This window comes from Symphodus melops (assembly GCF_947650265.1).
Source record: "Symphodus melops genome assembly, chromosome: 19".
Classification (NCBI taxonomy): Eukaryota; Metazoa; Chordata; class Actinopteri; order Labriformes; family Labridae; genus Symphodus; species Symphodus melops.
In genome coordinates this window covers 6,880,318-6,901,307 of record NC_136709.1, presented here as the reverse complement: position 1 = coordinate 6,901,307, position 20,990 = coordinate 6,880,318, and the positions used below count along the sequence as shown (strand labels likewise).

At 40.2% G+C, this 20,990-nt stretch overlaps 1 protein-coding gene and 1 long non-coding RNA gene across 3 annotated transcripts in view; both read right to left on the bottom strand.

Moving 5' to 3' along the window:
• Positions 1–9,157: 9,157 nt before the first annotated feature.
• LOC306840427 lies at positions 9,158–10,785 on the bottom strand. The gene is made up of 2 exons (XR_013781326.1): positions 10,665–10,785; positions 9,158–10,599 (listed from the first exon to the last, which is right to left on the bottom strand). It is a non-coding gene; the product is annotated as an uncharacterized lncRNA (long non-coding RNA).
• Positions 10,786–12,306: 1,521 nt separating this feature from the next.
• syt14a (synaptotagmin XIVa) overlaps positions 12,307–20,990 on the bottom strand; it is a 122,855-nt gene continuing 114,171 nt past the window's right edge. For both annotated transcript variants that reach the window (XM_079369691.1, XM_079369692.1), the window contains one exon: positions 12,307–12,676. In XM_079369691.1, the coding sequence (XP_079225817.1) occupies positions 12,363–12,676 (314 nt within the window). In that variant the 3' untranslated portion in view covers positions 12,307–12,362. The remainder of the gene's footprint in view (positions 12,677–20,990) is intronic.

Genomic DNA, 20,990 nt, shown 5'->3' with positions numbered 1-20,990 from the left:
GATCCGCTCCATCACGGTCAGAACACCGTGACGGCGCGTCAGCAGTTTCACACAGCACACTATCAATAAATATTATACCTTATCCTTACTGAAGAGGTACTACTGCCAGTTTCAATTGAATAATTTAGGTGCCAGAGCTTAGCTCCAGACTCCCACTTTAACCCCTGGAAATGTCAGCGCAAAAATGTAATTTATCAGAAAAAATTTACAAACATTGTTGACTTTCTAGCTACTATAGAAATGAGTGAGGTCTTAGCAGCTAACGCGCTAGCCACAATGCTAATCGTTATTTCTAGCTAATATAAAAACTAGCGAGCTCTTAGCAGCTAACACGCTAGCCAAAATGCTCATTATTATTAATAATTTATGTGACAAAAACTGTAAACTTACTTAGTTTTCCCGTGTGTTAATGTTTGCTGTGTCCAACCGTCTCTCTCCAACCTGACTGACCTCCTCACTTTCCGTTATGTTGTGTGAGTCGGGGAGGGGCATAGGTCAGATGGGGACTGCGCATGTCAGGAAGTGTGTCCGACCCCCCTGTCATTGCATCATTAAAACAAACTAGAAATAAAATATTTCAGATAATTATCCTACAATATAACTTAATTAAGCTGTGCTGATGTCATCATCCTGTTTAGAAAATAAAATTATGATCCTGTCTGTTTTACAAACCCACAATGTCACTCTGAGCGGGGGATGGGCCGCGATTTTTGGGGACCGCAAAAATCTGGAAGTGTGTGTCAAGTTTATCATATTTACTGTGTCGAATCATAGACTGTAAAAATAATGGACGGGACAAGGTCCCCTGTGGAGTGAAGCTTTTATTTTTAGAGCTCCCGCTACTGACTGGCTGCAGTATAGGTCATAAACCCCGCCTCCTCAATGATAACAAACGGGATGTGGGACAAATTGTTAAGTTAAAATACTCGTCACATAATTTTTTTCCAGACGTAAACTCTGCTGTGATCATTAGATAGTATCACCCTTCATGGTGTTCAAGTGCTCATTTTTCTGTGAAGTTTGTTTTAAATAAGTTATTTGAGGTTAAAAAACGGGATTTTACGTCATACATGGCGATGATTGACAGCCGCGGATCTTGCGTAGCGCTCTTGGTAAATAAGTAGTTACGTCGTGAAGCTTTTCTGTTCAGTATTTTCGTGTTTTTTGAGCTGGTGAAAGCTGTTTTTTCTGCAAAAACTAATGTCACGGACCTGTGGACTCTAACGCATCTTTGCAGTTTTTACGGTAATTAATAAAGTTTGATTTATGTGTCATTGCTTAAAGTGTTATGAGCGAGCTAACATATTAGCAGTCTAAGCTAGGTTACTTATCAGGTATGATTTATCTTTTTATTTTACTTTTTAACATGAGAAAACCTAATAACTGACATGTTGTGTTTCTTGATATTGTTATATCGTTTTTGTGAGTGGAATTGTATTTACAACTGAAGTGTATTTTACATGCGACATACTATAATATGAATAAGTATGTGAAGTGTAAGTATACTGCTGTAATATGTGAGCTGTTGGTGAAACAAATGGTGTTCTTAAGGTTAGAGATTTGTTAGCATCAAAGACAATGAAGGGGTCTATTTGGGGTCATTCCTTAAGACTGTGAAAGATAAACAATTTAGTATTGAAATGAGAACAGACACTTAGGATACATTAGGGGAGAAGTTAACCTCATGGTGACCTGTGTAACCTTTGAAGTCATATGTCCTGAGGAACCACAGGGGGTGCAGGACTGTAGGAGATGCACACCTGAATGATCAAAGCCTAAATGAAGTCGTAAATGTCCTGATGTTGTTGACCAATGCTGCATAACTAGGGTCTTTTCTTTGTTCGAGAGGGATCACAATTGGCTGGTGACTCTCCCAGGTAACATGGCTAACCTGGACTGATGCTGTTTTTGTAAATACATTTCTTACAATACAAGCAAGTCAGTGTCAGCGGATATTTCTTCATCATCTACACATCATCGTCAAGGAGGGGACTTGAGAAACTACACAACCAAAACATCGTAATTAAAATCAGCTCATAGATGCCGTTCATTGACTGTACAGTTATGTTTCAGTAATCTGGCCTGTATAATTACTGATGTGTACATGTTTACAGTCTGTGTAAAGAGTGTGTTATACAGACATTAACACGTCACCATGCAGCCTGATATTTATAATACTGTATAATGAGGTAGAATATTTCTCTAGATATCAGGATAAAACAAAAGTAAGCTCTGATTTAATATAACTTCTGTCTGATTTAAGAGACTAACAGAAACGTGAACGCAAACAATCAGCGGTAGTGTAATATAATATTAACCGAGCATCATGCTGCTTAAACCTGCCAAATATTCAGCATGAGCTTACACACACACAGTACCAATCCAATAATCACAAGTTGATCATGTTGTACATTTAATGACGCTTATTAATAAATTGTGTTATAACTTGACAAAACCTGACACAGACTACAAAAACAGGCTGCTTGTTATGGTGGTTAGGAGACAGACAGGCTCAATAAAAGAAGGCATAAAGATCACGTTTCTCCCAAAATTATGTATTAATGTTTTTTTATTTTGCATCTATAATCATTAATGAAGATTTTATGTATTTTAATAGGTATTTCTCTCTCTCTCTCTCTCTCTCTGAGTGGATGTGCTGAGAGTTGGTGTGTGAGAGCGTGTGGAGCTCTTGAGTGAGTGTTACGCTAATGTGTCTTATCTATGTGTTAGATGTTGTATTGGGTGTTTGTTTATTATTAGTGTGTGAGATTGGTTAGTTTAGTTGCGGGTGTGTTTTTTGCCGACCAGTTTTGCTGGTCGGCGTGTTGCGGTGTGTTTGCACGTGTTGAGGAAATGGGGGTTGAATTTGCAGGTTGAACGAGAAAGCACGGCGTAAAGATCGCCGGTGCTTCTCGTTATTCAGTGAATGAATGCACTTTGGCTGTTGCTGAGATAGTGGGCCCGCAGAGTGTTAAATCTGCGGCCCGGATGAATGGAGCGGTGGTGCTGTTTTTAGACAGCTTAGAAAAGGCGAACACGGTGATAGAACAAGGAGTGGTGTTAAATGACACGTTCGTTCCCGTGTCGTCTCTGTCGCTGCCTTCTAGGAAGGTTATTATATCGAACTGTCCGCCGTTTATTTCTGATGACTTTCTACAAAGAGAGTTATCAAGACATGGGAAACTCGTCTCTCCCATTAAGAAGCTGCCGTCGGGTTGTAAAGCCCCTCAGCTCAGTCATGTGGTCTCACACAGACGTCAGGTCTTCATGATCTTAATTAAAAGAAACGGGGAGCTTAACCTTGTTTTTACCCTGACAGTGGAGGACTTTGATTATGTGATTTATGTCACTTCAGAAAATATGAAGTGTCTACACTGTAACAGGGAGGGGCATCTGATTAGAACATGTCCTTATAGAGATAAATCTGAAGGATCCAGTGCAGGTGGGACACAGACAGGTGAGCAGACACAGGGTGGAGGAGATAAGGAGCAGACAGGTGAGGAGACACAGGGTGGAGGAGGAAAGGAACAGATGAGTGAGGAGATACAGAGTGGAGGAGGTAATGAACAGACAGGTGAGGAGGTACAGAGTGGAGGAGGAAGGGAACAGATGAGTGAGGAGACACAGAGTGGAGGAGGAAAGGAACAGACAGGTGAGGAGATGGGCAGAGAAGGTAGAGAATGGGCCAAGTGTTGAAACAGAGCAACAGGCAGCAGGCAAAGTGAGGAGCTGCACTGAGACTGCAGAGGAGGAGATGAAGGAGGAAGAGTCCTCTATTCGTACTCGCTCCAAAAGGAAATTAAAGAATGGTGACAGTTTTTCGCAAGAAGGAACGAAAAGAATAGCAAAAAAAGCAAAAGGAAAAACAGTAAAAACATCAAAAGAATCTGATCCAAGTTCAGAGGTCAGTGCTGATGAGGAGTCTCTTGTTACTGACAGTGAAACACATGAAAATAGATTCTCACAGAGACAGAAAAACAAACGAGAATACAGTGCAGGAAAAATCAAACTGTTTCTACAGACAACAAAGAATAGGTGGAGGGTTAAAGTAGAAAACTACTTCTCGGACAAAAGACTCTTCTCTGAGGCAGCCAGAGATCTCGTTAGAGATAAAGGCAGAGGAACCTTCACTGATCAGGAGACACATAGACTAAGAAAGCTGTTGCCTAAACTGAGAAAACAACTGTTTGTGAAAGCTGCTGCTCCTGCTTCTGCTGCTTCTCCTGCTCCTGCTGCTGCTGCTCCTGCTGCTGTTACTACTGCTTCTCCTGCTCCTGCTGCTTCTCCTGCTGCTGCTGCTGTTGCTACTACTGCTTCTCCTGCTGTTGCTACTACTGCTTCTCCTGCTGCTGCTGCTTCTCCTGCTGCTGCTGCTGCTGCTGCTGTTGCTACTGCTGATACTGCTGCTGCTGCTGCTACTACTACTGCTGCTGCTGTTGGTGATGATGAAGAAAAAGGAATTGTTGATGACAACGAGGATTATTAGGATATTGATGATGATGATGAAACCACAGAATTCTAGTTTATCTGTCAAAAAGTCTTCAAACGTCCCCTGCCTTCATGTCCTTAAATGAAGAGCTGGAGAGTGTGGTGTGCTGCAGTGAGTTCTACTGCAGCGTCTGGGTCCTTTTCTGCCGGCTCATCTTCTGTGCTCTCTGCTTGGACAAACTCTGTAGGAGTGACTATGTTGTCCACACTGTCTCTTGCCTGCTGTGCTGCTGGATCACCTGCACCAGAGGCAGCTTGTCCCTGCCTCGATCCCGATGGGTTAACACTAAGATCTGGGACCAGATCATAGAGAGGCCACTGATTGAGGACAATGTACTTTACAAGACCTTCTTTTTTAAATGAACTCCTCCAAAGAGTCCAGCAGGTTACATTGAATCAACAGTATATATGAACAGGGCAAGTCCTGGAAGCTAGCTTACCGTGATGTGAAATGTTCACTCTGTTTTTGTCTGTGTGTATGTGAAAGGGTTATTTATTTATTTTTATTTATTTATTTTGTTATTTTATTTTGAAATGTGGTTTTTCTAGAGTGTGCCAAGTAAAGAACAGTACATTTATTGTAAATTACTGAGGAAAGTACTGATTGAACTCGTGCAGCTCTATGGCAGCTTTCTAAAGAGCATCTTTGAATATTACTTCATATTGAAGTTAAGTGTCATCACCATGTGTGAATAAAGTTTTTTTTATAAAAAAATCTCTCTCTCTCTCTCTCTCTCTCTCTCTCTCTCTCTCTCTCTCTCTCTCCCAGCTCGTGGACAGCGGTCTGATGCAAAACAGTGGGCCGAGTGTTGCGCCTGAGCCACAGAGGACGCAGCTCGCATCTCCTGGGCAATGTTTGACAATTCATTCAAAAGATGAACGGAAGAAAAGAGAGGCTGTTTAATACCGAGGTTTTTCTTATAAGCCACATTTTCTTTTTGTTATATATAGATTATTCTGCCATAACTTTAAAATACTGTGCATTCATTTGCCTCTTTCAAACCTGTATAACCCACAAAAACCTTACATACTACCTCCATCTAACTGAAGAATCAAGTGAAAGAAAGTAGCTTAAAATACCACACTATGTTTTAAGCACAATCTGTATTTGTTAAAGTTACAAGACTAGTGTTACATTTCATGTGATTAAATAAAATATAATAATGTAATTGCCTTCTCAGTCGTGTCTGTATCATACCACTCTACTGTCTTTATGTGCATGCTGTCTATAACACTAACCTGCATTAAATGTGAAGCACTTGAGTGTTAAAGTACTTATCTCCCAGCTGTGACTTCTGTCATTGCCCTACAAGAACATGAGACATTCTATGTTTTTACAGCTTAAAACAGGAGAGAAAAGGTTTAAATCAATAACTATTTTATTTGATTTATAACACATTGGCTGAACGGTGGTTCAGTTATAAAAGTGAGGAGGTTACTGGTTTGAATCCCTGTCTGACAGGAGTCTCTCTGTGAGGAGTTTGCATGCTCTCTTCCTTCCACAGTCCAAAGGTGTTCACCGAGAGGAGAACCAAGTAAGGGAGACCATCAGGTGAGCTGGCAGGGGTATATATGCATCAGGAATCTTTCTTCTTCCTTGTGTCTAAAATGAGGATAATAAAAAACAATGAGATAAACATCTTAGACAAGGAAAAGAACCAGAGAAAAGGTCCATACGAACAGAAACCTTAATGAAACAGATTCATTTACCAACTCCACAGTTATGCACAGAAACACATGTACTCAATTTTTGTGTAAATGTACATAGAACTGAAGTAACTACTGACAGCCGATATAACTTTAGTACTATGTGCACCACTACTTTCCATCATATAACATATTTTCACCAGTATATGTTAGGTTTTTTCTCTCCATACATCAATGTAGGAGTTGATATCTGTAAAATCCACCTATTAAAGTCAAACCTATGATATGGATTGGCATATGTCTGCTCATATACAATAATTATTTCTGTAAGAGATTCTAATATTAATTTGATCTAATGAATATTATTGTAGCCAAAAATATTGATCAAGATTGCTCGTGAACCTTCTCAATTTACAACTGCTGCTATTCAGTGACTGTTGGTATCACATCTGGATGTTACAACTTTCCGAGCAAACCTGTTAAAAAAATACCTCTAGATCGATTGCTGCCAATAGAAAAAATGTCATCTCCCTACAGAGTCTTCCAAAATGTAGAATCCTCTTCACATGAATGAGTCTCTTATAGAAGTATACACTGCGTTTTCAGTCCTTAACAAAATAAGAAAGTAGCCTTTCGGTTTGTGTTGTCCTTTAGACTACTGACATTTAAAGAAGAAAAGGAAATCTCTGACTTTAACTGAAACATAAATTGTATGTTTAGTTTTTTCCAATAGTTTGTTTTGAACAATAAGAACCAATCTCTTTATAGGTGTTCAGAACTAAGATGTTCCTCTGGAACAAAACATCATTCCCTCATCTCACTTATTTAATGTCTAATATCAGGATCCATCCATCCATTTTCTACCTCTTATCCAGGGCCGGGTCGCAGGGCAGCAGCCTCAGCAGAGACGCCTGGACATCCCTCGCCCCTGAAGAAATTCTGGGCAGAGGAATCCGTCTCTTCCGGTAGGACCCCGAGGCGCTCTCAGGCCAGCCGAGAAAAGTAGTCTCTCCAGCATGGCCTAGGTCTACACCAAGGCCTTCTCCCAGAGAGAGGCGTCCAGGGGGCATCCCGAACAGATGCTCGAGCCACCTCAACTGACTCTGGTGAGGGTAGGAATGAAGATCGGCTGGTAAATTGAGGTCTTCGACTTCTTTCAGCTTAGCTCCTTCTTCACCACGATAAACTGATACAGCGACCACGACTGCGGACGCTGCACCGATCAGCCTGTCAATGTCATGTTACATCCTCCCCCTACTTGTGAAAGACCCCAAGATACTCAAACATCCCACCTGGGCAAGGACTCCTCATCGACCCAATGCGCACCAGGAACAGTTCCGACATACTGCTGGCAATGTGAACCAGGCTCCTGCTCTGGTCATACAGGGAGCGGACCGCCCTTAGCAAAGAACCCTGGACCCCATACTCTCGGAGCATGCCCAACAGAACGCCATGGGGGACACGGTTGAACGCCTACTCCAGATGGGCAAACTCCCATGAACCCTCGAGCACCTGATGGAGGTATAGAGCTGGTCCAGTGTTCCTTGGCTGGGACGAAAACTGCATTGTTCCTCTTGGATCTGAGGTTCGACTAACAGCCGGATCCTCCTCTCCAGTACCCTAGAATAGACTTTTTCTCAGGGAGGCTGAGGAGTAGTTTCCACATTTCTACATCATTTCAGGAGAACTGCCCCAGAAATCCTCCTGATCTGGATGTTCACATGTGCACCTCACAGTGGGGGACTATATTTCCAGGATCACGACAAGGTTGGTAGTGATTAGTATCAGAATCGTTTTTTATTGCCAAGTACATTTACATAGACAGTACAAACATATTGAACTCATTGTCATTGAGGGCTGCATGAGTATGACACGTTAAGAAATGTTGGAATCTTTTTTTTGGTAGTGCTTTCAAACACTAATGTAGCTATTTTAGACTTACAAAATCAGATTTTCCAAGAAATGCAGTAAATTAACTATTGGAATGGGTGATGATCAGTTAGACGACTTTATTTACTGTAATAGTACAGAGCAGAATTCAGAACATGCTATAGCTAGTCCACACCCTCAAAGTTAAAAGAGCACAAGACAACTTACATTAAGCTTACATGTTTCTTCAAAATGATAACTAGTGTAGGACATATGGGTGTAAAGAAAAAACAGTCAGACGCAGCAATGTTTTAAAAGTTCTTTTTAAACAACATTATCACATGTAAATGTTATCTATCATCAACCAATTTGTAAGACATTCTTATAAATCAACCTCAACCTGGAAATACAGAATAAAAGTAGATTAACAAGTTAATTAAGACACTGTGACACTAGTTGGCTGAGTAAAGAACAGTAAGGCACATAAGCCATCCATGAAAAAGGTAGTTCCAACATTTAAATAACAAATTTCACCCATTTACAACTATAGTTGTTATAGCATAAAAAATAAAAATAACATTGCCAGAATATAACGGTACATCATTTCAGAAGCCTTATAAATGTAACATGGAGGAATCCAAATAAAGATAATTGAAACAAAGTGCTGGGCATTATTGAACTTGGACCAGTTTTATGTTTGCTTCTTTACATTATTTATATGTAATATACTTCATGACGTTAGTTGATTTTTATGTAAAAAATAAACACTTGACTTAGTTTTGTATTGAGTTACAACGCAGGATTGAAGAATTGAATTATTCAAGTAAACTCAATTTATTTAGGTTGATCTAAAGACTCATGAGTTCAAAGGTGGATTTTGTTACTTTTAGCACGCTCAACTTTATGAGAAGTTCCCCCACGTATTATGGATATATATATATATATATATTTTTTTTTTTTAAATTGTGCTGTTAAGGCAGTGCTTTTGTATCACACCATTTTAAAAGCATTAAAGCTGATAGAATAGTGACTTTCTTTCTGAGATAGCTGTCTCAGTCACCAAGATGTCCCTTCTTATTTTCAATAAGGAAAGATAAAGAGGACTGCAGCTACTTCTATAAGACATAAATGTACTAATTTATTTAAAAAAAACAACAAAAAAACCAAACAAAAGTTGCAAGCAATCCAGAAAGCAAAAGCACACTAATTATAGGATACACTATTTAACATATATTTGACATACATCTGTACTATTAAAGATACAAAACAATAAAAATAAAAAATAATGTAAAAACAATCAAATAGATAAGTACAATGAGAATTTGCACATGCACCACAAAATTCATTATCCCAGCGGTTCTCAATTCATCTAGCCTCAGGACCCAACACCAACTCTGTGAAAAATTGCGACCCAAATTTTTGATATTTTTTCGACCAATCACATTTATTAACCTAAAAACTGTGCAGTTTGGACCTCAATCCTCTGCTTCTGTCACAAAAGACATGTGACAGAAGCAAAAAAAAAGAACAAAACAAACATTTCTAAAAATACTTTTTTTCCCCACAAGTTTTTTTTCAGGCACACATTCACGACCCACCTCTGGGTGCATGTGTTGCACCAGTTGCGAACCACTGACATAGATCATAGGTGGTCCCCACCCCACCTACTGTACCGTTCTTTTCAACTCAAACAAAAAAAGTCTCATCCTCATCACACACACAAACGTTCAAGATGTAAACACTGTACAGAGCTGTCTTTCACCACAACCACAGGCACTGTGACGATGAAATGAAATGTGAAAAGTGGCCACAGATAACAATACAATCCATTCCCCTCTAAACAAACCTCATGCAGCACCAACCAAGGTTGGTTGGTGCTGCATGACATTCTGTCTCAATCAGGGGTGCATTTTATAACTATGGTTGTAGGTTTGTCAGGGGCTCTTGCTGTTATTTTTTTTTTTACCAGTTAACTTATTCATAAAGTGAAATTATAAGGCAAAGGATGCTGTATGTTCAGCTTTACTGAATAGCACCAGATTGGTAGAAGTGGGTAAAATGTTTTTCTTTTTCTTTTAGCATTTTAGCTTTACTGCAAAATACCAGTATTTTGCAAAATACCAGTATTTTGCATAAAAATGATAATCGAGAGATACGTTTTCTTTGAAGTTGGAAGTTTTCTATTTCACAGAGGATGGACTCCATCCACAAAGCTCCATCACACCACATTTACAACTACAAACTTTAATATAAAGCATATGTCAATATGTCAGTAATGCGACATTCCTTTTTTTACTATTTGTTAAATAACATTATGCTGATTGTACCTCTAAAAACAATACTAAACTGAACTATATTGTCAGTTAGTTAAAATGTCACAGACTAAAGTGGCTTGACTTATTTTCATAAACTGTGTTTCAGAAAATGGTGTGGTTGTATGCTTTGGCAGTGCAGTATAGACTGGATTCATTACATTGTAGTAATTTGGGCCTCTATCCAACATAAAAAATAAATACAATTTTCAAACATGCCTTCTAATGCGAATGATCATTTATATGAATTGGCAGGAGACACATTTTGATCTCGTAGAGTTACCTTGAGATAACGCCTGTTATGAATTGACGCTATATAAATAAAGATTGATTGATTGATTGATTGACCTTATAAGCTTAAAACTGTGACATTTGCATCATGTCAATAAAACCCTATCTATACATTTTGATTTGACTTGTTTAATAAACATATTCACTGCATTAAGGTATTTGCATATTTTTGTTTCCAGCCCCCAAAACAGAAATAATTTGGACCAATGACTAATAAGTTTGGTGCATGAGCAGTGATCATAAAAAAGCGAAAAGTGACTATAAATGCTCATTGCCCAAATTAGTTGTTTAAGCCACACCCATGACCTACGGAACTGACATCTGAAACATTACCCACATTAAAACAGTGATAACTACATGGCGCTAAAAATATCGACGCCTCTCATGTGAAACAAATATTTATGTATACACTTTAATTTTCCTAGGTCTAGATTCTAAATAACAACTTCCCTTTAACCTGTTTAGAATATATTGCACACAAGCAGAAGAGGGTCATTTTTCAACGGCCTAAGGAGGAGTTGTAGTTTTTTCTGATCTGAATCAAAATTTCAGTTGCTAAGTAGTCATTTTAGTACCGTAAATTCCGGACTATTGAGCGCACCTGGATATAAGCCGCACCGGCTAAAAATAAGTAAAAAATGTATTTGTACATATATAAGCCGCACTTGATTATAAGCCGCAGGTGTCCACGTTATAACAAGAGCTATTTACACAGAAAGACGTGACACATTTTTTTAAAACATTTAATTAAATACGTAGGCTACCGGTAACATCCGCAAATACGAAGCCTAGCCGACGGTGTCTGTAACACTGCTGATGAAAAAGATGACCGTAATATATTTCACAAGAAAAAGTCCATCCATTCACTGACTCGGAATGACTTCATTACTCACTTCCTCAGTCTCTTTTTCGTTGTCGCTGTCAGTTTCAACTTTACGTGCAAGCAGCTCTATTAGCTTCTTTGACAGCCGGCTCGATCGCCTTTAACTTGAAAGCTGCATCATATGCATTTCTCCGTGTGGTTTCCATGATGATGGTGCGTGCATGAAGCGCAAAATGACTGATATTAAGATCCGACGTGACGAGGACAAATGTTTTTGCGGCACAAGCTCATTGTCCCCGAAGAAAAATCCATAAATAAGACGCACCGGAGTAGAAGCCGCAGTGCTCGAAGTGTGAGAAAAAAGTAGCGGCTTATAGTCTGGAGTTTACGGTAAGTAATTTTCTTGGTCAGAACTGAATCTTGGCAGCAGTCCCAGCTCAACCAGTTGAACAAAGTTTTCGTAATAGAAACTTGGAAGATTGTTGTAGGGCTGTCAGTTAAATAAAGAACATCACATCCAAAAAACTGTAAGTCATACGCAACGCCAACATGGACAACTCAACGTCCCAGTGGTTCTCAACTTGTCTAGCCTCAGGACCCACCACCAACACCTATGTGAAAAATTGCGACCCAAATTTTTGAAATTTTTCCAACCAATCAGATTTATTCATTGAAAAACTATGCAGTTTGGACCTCAGTCTGTACAAAACATGTGAAAGAAGAAAGAATCTGAAAATAAAATAAATGTTTAAAAACACTTCTAAGACTTTTTTACTAAAATTTTGTTCCAGACCCACTGAAAATGGCTCTGGGTCCTGACCCACCAGTTGAAAACCACCTTGCCTATCCCAATGGCACAACTGCTTGACTATTTCAAAAAAAACTGCTCTGAGCAGTTATCCTATTCAAATCATTCTCTTAATTTTCGTTTACTAGGACTTCAACAAACTGTGCCAGCGGCAAACCTGCTGTCCTTTAGATTCCTTCATCTGACTCCAGTGGGCTAGCTCTTCCTCTCCAGAGCTGTTGAGTCCAAGCGAAATCCAGCCAATCATTTCCTTGCGCTTCATGCTGCGCTTGTTGTAGACAGAAAAGATGAGAGTGACATCCGACAGTTGGAAAAGAGCTACCTGGAAGATGAACGTCTCTTTGTAAGTTGGGTTGGGCTGACCCCGACAGATGGATGTCTTACACTTGGACATCTCGTGGCCCATGGAGTTAAGCAAGGTTAGTTTAACAAATGTATCTGAGAAAGAAACATGCAAAGAAGACAATTAGTTTGTTTTTTTGTGGACAGGCAACTGATTTTAGTAATGGAGCATTAGTGCAAAATCCTTGTTCATTTAGTGTATCATCTTTGAAATAAGCATTACACCTGGCTGCAGACACATTATCCCCACAGCATGTTCCTTGTTTAATTAATGTAACTTAAGTAATGTTCAAGATAAAGAAACTGTATGAAGAAGAAAGTGATTTTTTCTTTTTCTTTTTTTTTAAAGATTTTTTTGGACAGAGGCGGAAATCAGGGAGAGAGAGTGGGTAGAGACATGCGGGAGGGCTGAACCAGTGTGTGAACTATGGCCTTGATACATGGGGACATGCACACTGCCGCTGTGCAGCGCCCCCAGAAGAAAGTGATTTTTATTATAAAACACAAAACAGCTAAAAGTGCTCCTGATAAAAGAGTGAGAATCCAAGAGTGGTCAGGTTTCAAAAGTCTTGCTGCGATGTATCCACTAAAGGTCTAAAATAGAGTATGGGATGATTGAAGATCAAAATGAAGAGAAGCAGTTCAACCTACTTCTGCCTGGGCATTAAGGACGTCATTCTTTTAAAGCAGATCATGACATTACAATATATTATCAGAAAAGTGCTGCAGGAGCTATTGTTTTCTCTGACTTTATCAACTGGCATGTATCTCTTTTACATTTGCAACAGTTTTTTGACAAAGGGCATATTGAAAATGTCTGTGATTGAAAGTTAAAACAATACAAGACTAGAAATTTTAATTTATGCTTCACGGGAAGGGTATAAACTTTTTACAGAATTGATTGCTTTATTGATTCACAAAAGTCAAGCAAAAGCAATGTTTTCATGGTTGGATATAATATTCGAATTTTCTAAAGCCTGGCTCAAACTGTGCGATTTTTCCCTGATTGTATAAAAGTCGGGGTGACATGTCAGCTCACACTGTACAACGATCGTTTACAACTCACGACTAGACCTTAACCTTACTGTACGACCCGATTGTGGGGCACAACCTGAGAGCTCACACTGTACGAGTGTAGTCTGGACAGGTATTTAACAATTGTTAATACATTTGTATTTAAAACTCCAACAGACTCTAGGATAGGATATAGGAATAGTTAACACAATCATAAATATATGTGGACAATGTTTCAGAAAAGTGCTGCAGTGATAATCTGTGCCGTCCTATGAACCGCAACCTAAACAAAATAAGGCGGCATATATGGACCTGCAGGTGACTGCGCATCACAAAAGACAGTGGGTTTGTGCATTTTGCAGAGAGAGGTTACATAATATTCGTTACACTATATCACAGGTGTCAAACTCCAGTCCTGGAGGGCCAGCTTCCTCAGACTTTTAGATGTCTCCCTGCTCTAACACACCTGCTTTAAAACAATGTGTTGTCATCAAGCTCTGCAGAAGCCTGATAACGAGTCACTCATTGGATTCAGCTGCGTCCAAGCAGGGAGACATCTAACAGTCTGAGGAAGCCGGCTCTCCAGGACTTATAGTTTGACACCCCTGCACTATATCAACAGGAAGACAGTCATATATTCTGTTCATCTAAGAAGTCCTTGTGTGTCATGTGTTAAGTGAAGAACTTGTTCGATCTTGCTGATGTCACAGAGGATGATGTAGGGCAGGGGTACTAAAATACAAATCTTAAAGGGCCAAAAAGATTTTTTATTGATTTATTGAGGTTGGTCAGGCCACATGCAATAATACTAATATTCAATACAAATTTTCCTTTTCATTCAAAATGACAACAAAAATACAAACATAAAATACAAAAATAAAATGCAATTTCCATTTTTGTTGTTGTGTCACAGGGCCGGATTTACTAAAGGTCCTAAAACATGTCCAAACTTAATACCACCCGCAAGAAATTTGCTATCTGCTCTACTAACAGCGTACAGTGAGTATTATGTCTTTCACATGAGCAAAACAACATTGGACAAGATTGTCCATTTAGTACCTTTGCCTTAATGAATATGCAATATGGGGCGTTTCTGCCCTAGCGTGCAAAATTCTGGGACGAGAAAATGCAAAGAAGTTAACGCATTGTGATTTTACTGTAGCAAATATGGCAGAAATTGTGGTGATTGTGACTGAATTTAACACCTTTAAAAGAAAGGTGATAACCCAGGAACCCAGCGTTACGCACAACAGGCTGAGGTTATTGTAGTTAGGAGGAGACATAGGCTCAATAAAAGAAGGTATAAAGATTGTTTTTCCCCCACCATCTTAACATGTTTCGAATAACAGAAAAATTAAAGGGATGCATTTATTTTCTATTTCAATTCAACAAAGATAAACTCCATACATTAACTAATATAACTGAACATGCACAGCATCTGCCTTCAAAAGAATTTCAACATTACCCATTAAGTCTTCCTATTTCCCTCTTTTCGGCAATATTTCCATTCAAACTGGGCACTTGCTTTTTCTTAGGGTGTGCGTCTCTCTGGTGCGCTCCTCTCCCTATCGCTCTCATCTCCTCACTCTACAACCCCCTGCTTCTGCACTGTGGGAGGGTTGGGTTGGGGGACCTTACCACCCTTCTCTCCACTGGCTCTCTATAAAATCTAGAATAGAATTTAAAATCCTTCTTCTAACCTACAAAGCTCTAAACGGCCTTTCTTGAAGAGTTAATTGTACCGTAATTGTACCATTCAGAACATTACACTCCCAGAATGCAGACCTGCTTGTGGTACCTACAGTCTCTAAATGTACTATGGGTGGTGGAGCCTTCAGTTATCAGGCACCGCTCCTTGGAATCGTATACCAGTCGGGGTCCGGGAGGCAGACACACTAGGTACTTTCAAGAATAGACTTAAAACTTTTCTTTTTCATAAATGTTATAGTTAGGGCTGGCTTAGGTATAGACCAGCTCATAGTTATGCTGCCATAAGCCTAGACTAGCGGGGGAACTGGCACCAGGAACTCTTATCTCTTATCTCTGAGTAGCTGTGACGTCCTGACGTACTACGGTGAGCGTATTGCATCATCACTTCCTGTTGTGTCTCGCTCTATCGCTACTACCGATCGATAGCTCGGTAGCTAAAGCTAGATTGTTTATCCTGTGTATTTTCTTACATTTTGTCTCCATTCACTGCACACTCTGAGTAATCGAAATAATCACCAAGCACCCCTGCTAGCTATCTATAGATCTTTTGTTTGCGTTAAACTACGTACTCTCAGGCTAACTTAGCAGTTAGCTTCTCCTACTATGGCTTCTCTCCCTGCCTCTCCCTCTCCTGCTCTCTCTTGTTCTGTGTGCCAGATGTCTAGTTACTCCTCGTCCTCCTTTACTGATAAAGGTATCTGTATTAAATGTAGTTTATTTATAGCTTTGGAGGCGAGGGTGTCTGAGTTAGAGAGCAGGCTCCGCACCTTTGAGTCAGAGTCATCTTATGCAGCAGCAGTTAGCCAGCCTTCTGTAGCCGGTGCGGGCCGACATAGTGTTAAATCTCCCCCGGTAGCTCCCGAGCAGCCGGGAGGCAGTGGCTGGGTTACTGTCCGAGGGAGGCATAGTCACAAAACGAGGCTCACGACTCCCCACCAACCACTTCATGTTTCAAACACATTTTCCCCACTCAGCGACGCACCCGCTGAGACAAAAACTCTGATAATTGGAGACTCCATAGTCAGAAACGTGAAGTTAGCGAAGTCAGCGGGCATAGTTAGGTGTATACCCGGGGCCAGAGCGGGCGACATCATGGCTCACTTAAAGCTGCTGACAAAGACTAAACGTAGATTTGATAAAATTGTAATTCATGTCGGCACAAATGACTCCCGACTTCGCCAGTCGGAAATTACTAAAGTTAATGTGGAGTCGGTGTGTAGTTTTGCTAAGACGATGTCGGACTCCGTAGTTTTCTTTGGTCCTCTCCCTAATTTGACCAGTGATGACATGTATAGCCGCATGTCTTCATTCAACCGCTGGCTATCGAGGTGGTGTCCAGTAAACGATGTGGGCTTCATAGATAACTGGCAGTCCTTTTGGGGAAAGCCTGGTCTGCTAGCTAGAGATGGCATCCATCCTACTCTGGTTGGTGCAGCTCTATTATCTAGAAACGTAGCAGAGTTTATTAGTCCCAAACCCTGACAACTCATCAGAGTTCAGACCAGGATGCAGAGCTGCAGTCTTACACACTTCTCTGCGCTTCCTTTAGATCTGTTTACCTGCCACTATAGCTGTCCTTGTGACTGTAAATCTAACTGTAACTCAGTTAGATCTTCTTATAGCTGTAACCCCACTTATACTATAGATACTGTGTCTGTTCTCCGCCCCAGACCTGTCATAGGCAATTCCAGCCTCAATAAAAGAGGCGTAAATCATCAAAATTTAGTCAAAATCAAAACTACAAATACGATTTGGCAAAAAAATCTAACAATTAAATGCGGCTTACTAAACATTAGATCCCTAGCATCTAAATCTCTCCTGGTAAATGAGCTAATATCAGAGAATCATATTGATCTACTTTGTTTAACTGAAACCTGGCTTTCTCAGGATGAATATGTTAGTTTAAATGAATCCACCCCTCCCAGTCATTTGAATGCTCATATAGCTCGAGACACTGGTCGAGGTGGTGGAGTAGCAGCTATTTTTAATTCTGGTCTTATAATCAATCCTCGACCAAAGCTGAATTATACCTCTTTTGAAAGTCTTGCACTCAGTCTTTCACATCCAGTCTCTAGAACTTTTCAGCCAGTTCTAGTTGTTATAGTTTACCGCCCTCCTGGCCCATATTCAGAATTTCTATCTGAATTTGCAGAATTTCTATCACACATAGTTCTTAGCAGTGATAGAATAATTGTTGTAGGTGATTTCAATATCCATGTGGATGTTGTTAATGACAGTCTTAGCATGGCTTTCATGTCTCTATTGGACTCTATTGGCTTCACCCAGGGTGTAAACAAACCTACCCATCGATTTAACCACACCCTGGATCTTGTTTTAGCTTATGGTATTGAAATTAACAGTCTGTCGGTTTTTCTGGAAAATTCTCTGATATCAGACCATTTCCTAATAACTTTTGATTTCTTTTTACCAACCTTAACTCCTCTTAATAAAAAAGTGCTCTCTAGAAATTTAAATGATAATGTTGTAGCTAAATTTAAGGATGCTATTTCAGCTGCCTTTGTTTCTGTTCCATCCCCTAACCTAGTTGAAAACTCCTATAACCACTTTAGTCCCTCTCAGCTAGATCAGTTTGTAGATAGTGCGGTGGATTCACTTAGAGTTACTCTGGATTCAATCGCTCCCCTAAAACAGAAGCCAATCAAACGACAGAGATCAGCTCCATGGTACAATTTAGAAACCCGTACTCTAAAACTAACGTCACGTAAATGTGAAAGAATTTGGCGCTCCACCAAAACGATAGAATCTCGTTTAATTTGGCAAGATAGTCATAATCGATATATGAAAGCTCTACGGCAGGCCCGCACGGCCTATTACTCGTCTCTTATCGAAGAAAATAAAAACAACCCTAGATACCTCTTCAGCACTGTAGCCAGGCTGACAGAGAGTCATAGTTCATTTGAGCCATCTATTCCTTTAGCCCTTAGCAGTAATGATTTCATGAGCTTTTTTAATGATAAAATTCTAAACATTAGAGACAAAATTAGCAACTTACTACCTTTACTTAGTGCAGATTCCTCCTATATTTTCGATTCGGCAGAAACGGCTCCAAATTCTGATACTAACCTCGATTGTTTTTTTCCAATTAACCTCGCAGAACTAAATTCGATTATTTCTGCGTCTAAACCGTCAACTTGTCTTTTAGATCCAATCCCAACCAAGTTGTTTAAGGAAGTCTTTCCTCTAGTTAGCAGCTCCATACTAGATATGATCAATATATCTTTAGCAGCAGGTTATGTACCCCAGTCATTTAAAGTAGCTGTAATTAAACCGCTCCTTAAAAAGCCTACTCTTGATTCAGGAACTCTAGCTAACTATAGACCTATATCTAACCTTCCTTTTATCTCCAAGATCTTAGAGAAAGTGGTAGCTAATCAGTTGTGTGATTTTCTCCACAACAACAGCTTGTTTGAGGAGTTCCAGTCGGGATTTAGAGCTTACCATAGCACTGAGACTGCACTTGTTAGAGTAACAAATGATCTTCTGTTAGCCTCAGACAGGGGACTTCTATCTGTGCTTGTCCTGTTAGATCTTAGTGCTGCTTTTGATACAATTGACCATCAGATTCTGTTACAGAGACTAGAACAATTGCTTGGAGTTACAGGGACTGCTCTAAGTTGGTTTAGATCCTATTTGTCAGATAGATCTCAGTTTGTGCATGTTCATGATGAGTCCTCTTTGTACACCAAAGTTAGCCATGGAGTGCCTCAAGGATCAGTGCTTGGTCCGATTTTATTTACATTATATATGCTTCCTCTAGGTAGTATTATGAGAAAACACTCCATGAACTTTCATTGCTATGCAGACGATACTCAGCTCTACATAGCAATGAAGCCAGAAGACGCCAACCAGCTTCGTAAACTAGAAGCCTGCGTCAAGGACATCAGGACCTGGATGACCAGAAACTTCTTACTGCTCAACTCAGACAAGACTGAAGTTATAGTGATTGGTCCTAAGAACCTTAGAGAGACTTTCTCTGCCGATATGACGGCCCTTAGTAGTATTAGTGTAGCCTCCAGTACCACTGTTAGGAACCTAGGAGTTCTGTTTGATCAGGATATGTCCTTTGATTCCTACATTAAACAAATTTCAAGGACAGCTTATTTTCACCTTCGTAATATCTCTAAGATCAGGCAGATCCTGTCACAACATGATGCTGAAAAATTAGTTCATGCATTTGTTACCTCCAGGTTGGATTACTGTAATTCTATTTTAGCAGGGTGCTATGGTAAATCTCTAAAGACCCTCCAACTCGTCCAAAACGCTGCAGCTCGTGTTCTTACTAGAACGAGGAAAAGGGACCACATTACTCCTGTATTGGCTTCTCTCCATTGGCTCCCTATAAAATCTAGAATAGAATTTAAAATCCTTCTGCTCACCTACAAAGCTCTAAACGGTCAGGCACCATCGTATCTTAAAGAGTTAATTGTACCGTACTATCCATCAAGAACATTACGTTCCCAGAATGCAGGCCTGCTTGTGGTGCCTATAGTCTCTAAAAGTACTATGGGAGGTAGAGCCTTTAGTTATCAGGCACCGCTCCTTTGGAATCGTCTACCAGTCGGGGTCCGGGAGGCAGACACACTAGGTACTTTTAAGAATAGACTTAAAACTTTTATTTTTGATAAATCTTATAGTTAGGGCTGGCTTAGGACCAGCTCATAGTTATGCTGCTATAGGCTTAGACTACCGGGGGAACTGGCACCAGGATCTCTTATCTCTCTCTCCCTCTTTCTCTCCCAGCTTTCTCACCTTATAGTAATAAGATATGTCTATAGTGACAAGCAGTAGCTTGTCACTATCTTTTGTATTCTAACCTCTCCTTTTGAGCTCTCTTAGGTTCCTTGAGCTCTCTTAGGTTCCTTGGGACTGTTGGTGAGGATGGCCTGCCCAAACAACCCCCCCCCCCCCTCCCCCTGAGGATGGCCTGCCCAGACCCCCCCCCCCCCAACCTATCCCATCCTATTCTTCTTTCTGCATCTTGTCCCATCTCCCCCATCCCATTTTCAAGCCCAGCACAGTTTAGCAGATGGCTGTTCCGTCATGAGCCCGGGTCTGCTGAAGATTTCTGCCTGTTAAAAGGAAGTTTTTTCTTGCCACGCCATGACGGATTAAGCTGGGCTCTTGTAACATAGCCATAAGTAAGGTCCTTTACCTGCTTTTTGTAAACATAACAATGAGCATGGTCTTGTTACCTGCCCTTTTGTTAATGTTAACAGACAAACAGTAAGGTCCTTTACCTGCTTTTGTAAAGTGTCTTGAGATAACGCCTGTTATGAATTGACGCTATATAAATAAAGATTGATTGATTGATTGATTGATCTCTCTTTCCCTCTTTCTCTCTCTCTTCTCTGCTTTCGTATCTTATTTCTGCTTGTCACTATCTTTATATTCAAGTTACTAACCTCTCCTTTTTCTGGGAGCTCCTGAACTCTCTTAGGTTCCTCGGGACTGTTGATGAGGATGGCCTGCCCCCTCCCCATCCTATCCTTCTTTCTGCATCTTATCCCATCTCCCCCATTCCATTTCAAGCCCAGCGTAGTTTAGCAGATGGCTGTTCCGTCATGAGCCCGGGTCTGCTTAAGATTTCTGCCTGTTACAGAGAAGTTTTTTCTTGCCACGCTGTTGAGGTTAAGCTGGGCTCTTGTAATATAGCAATAAGTAAGGT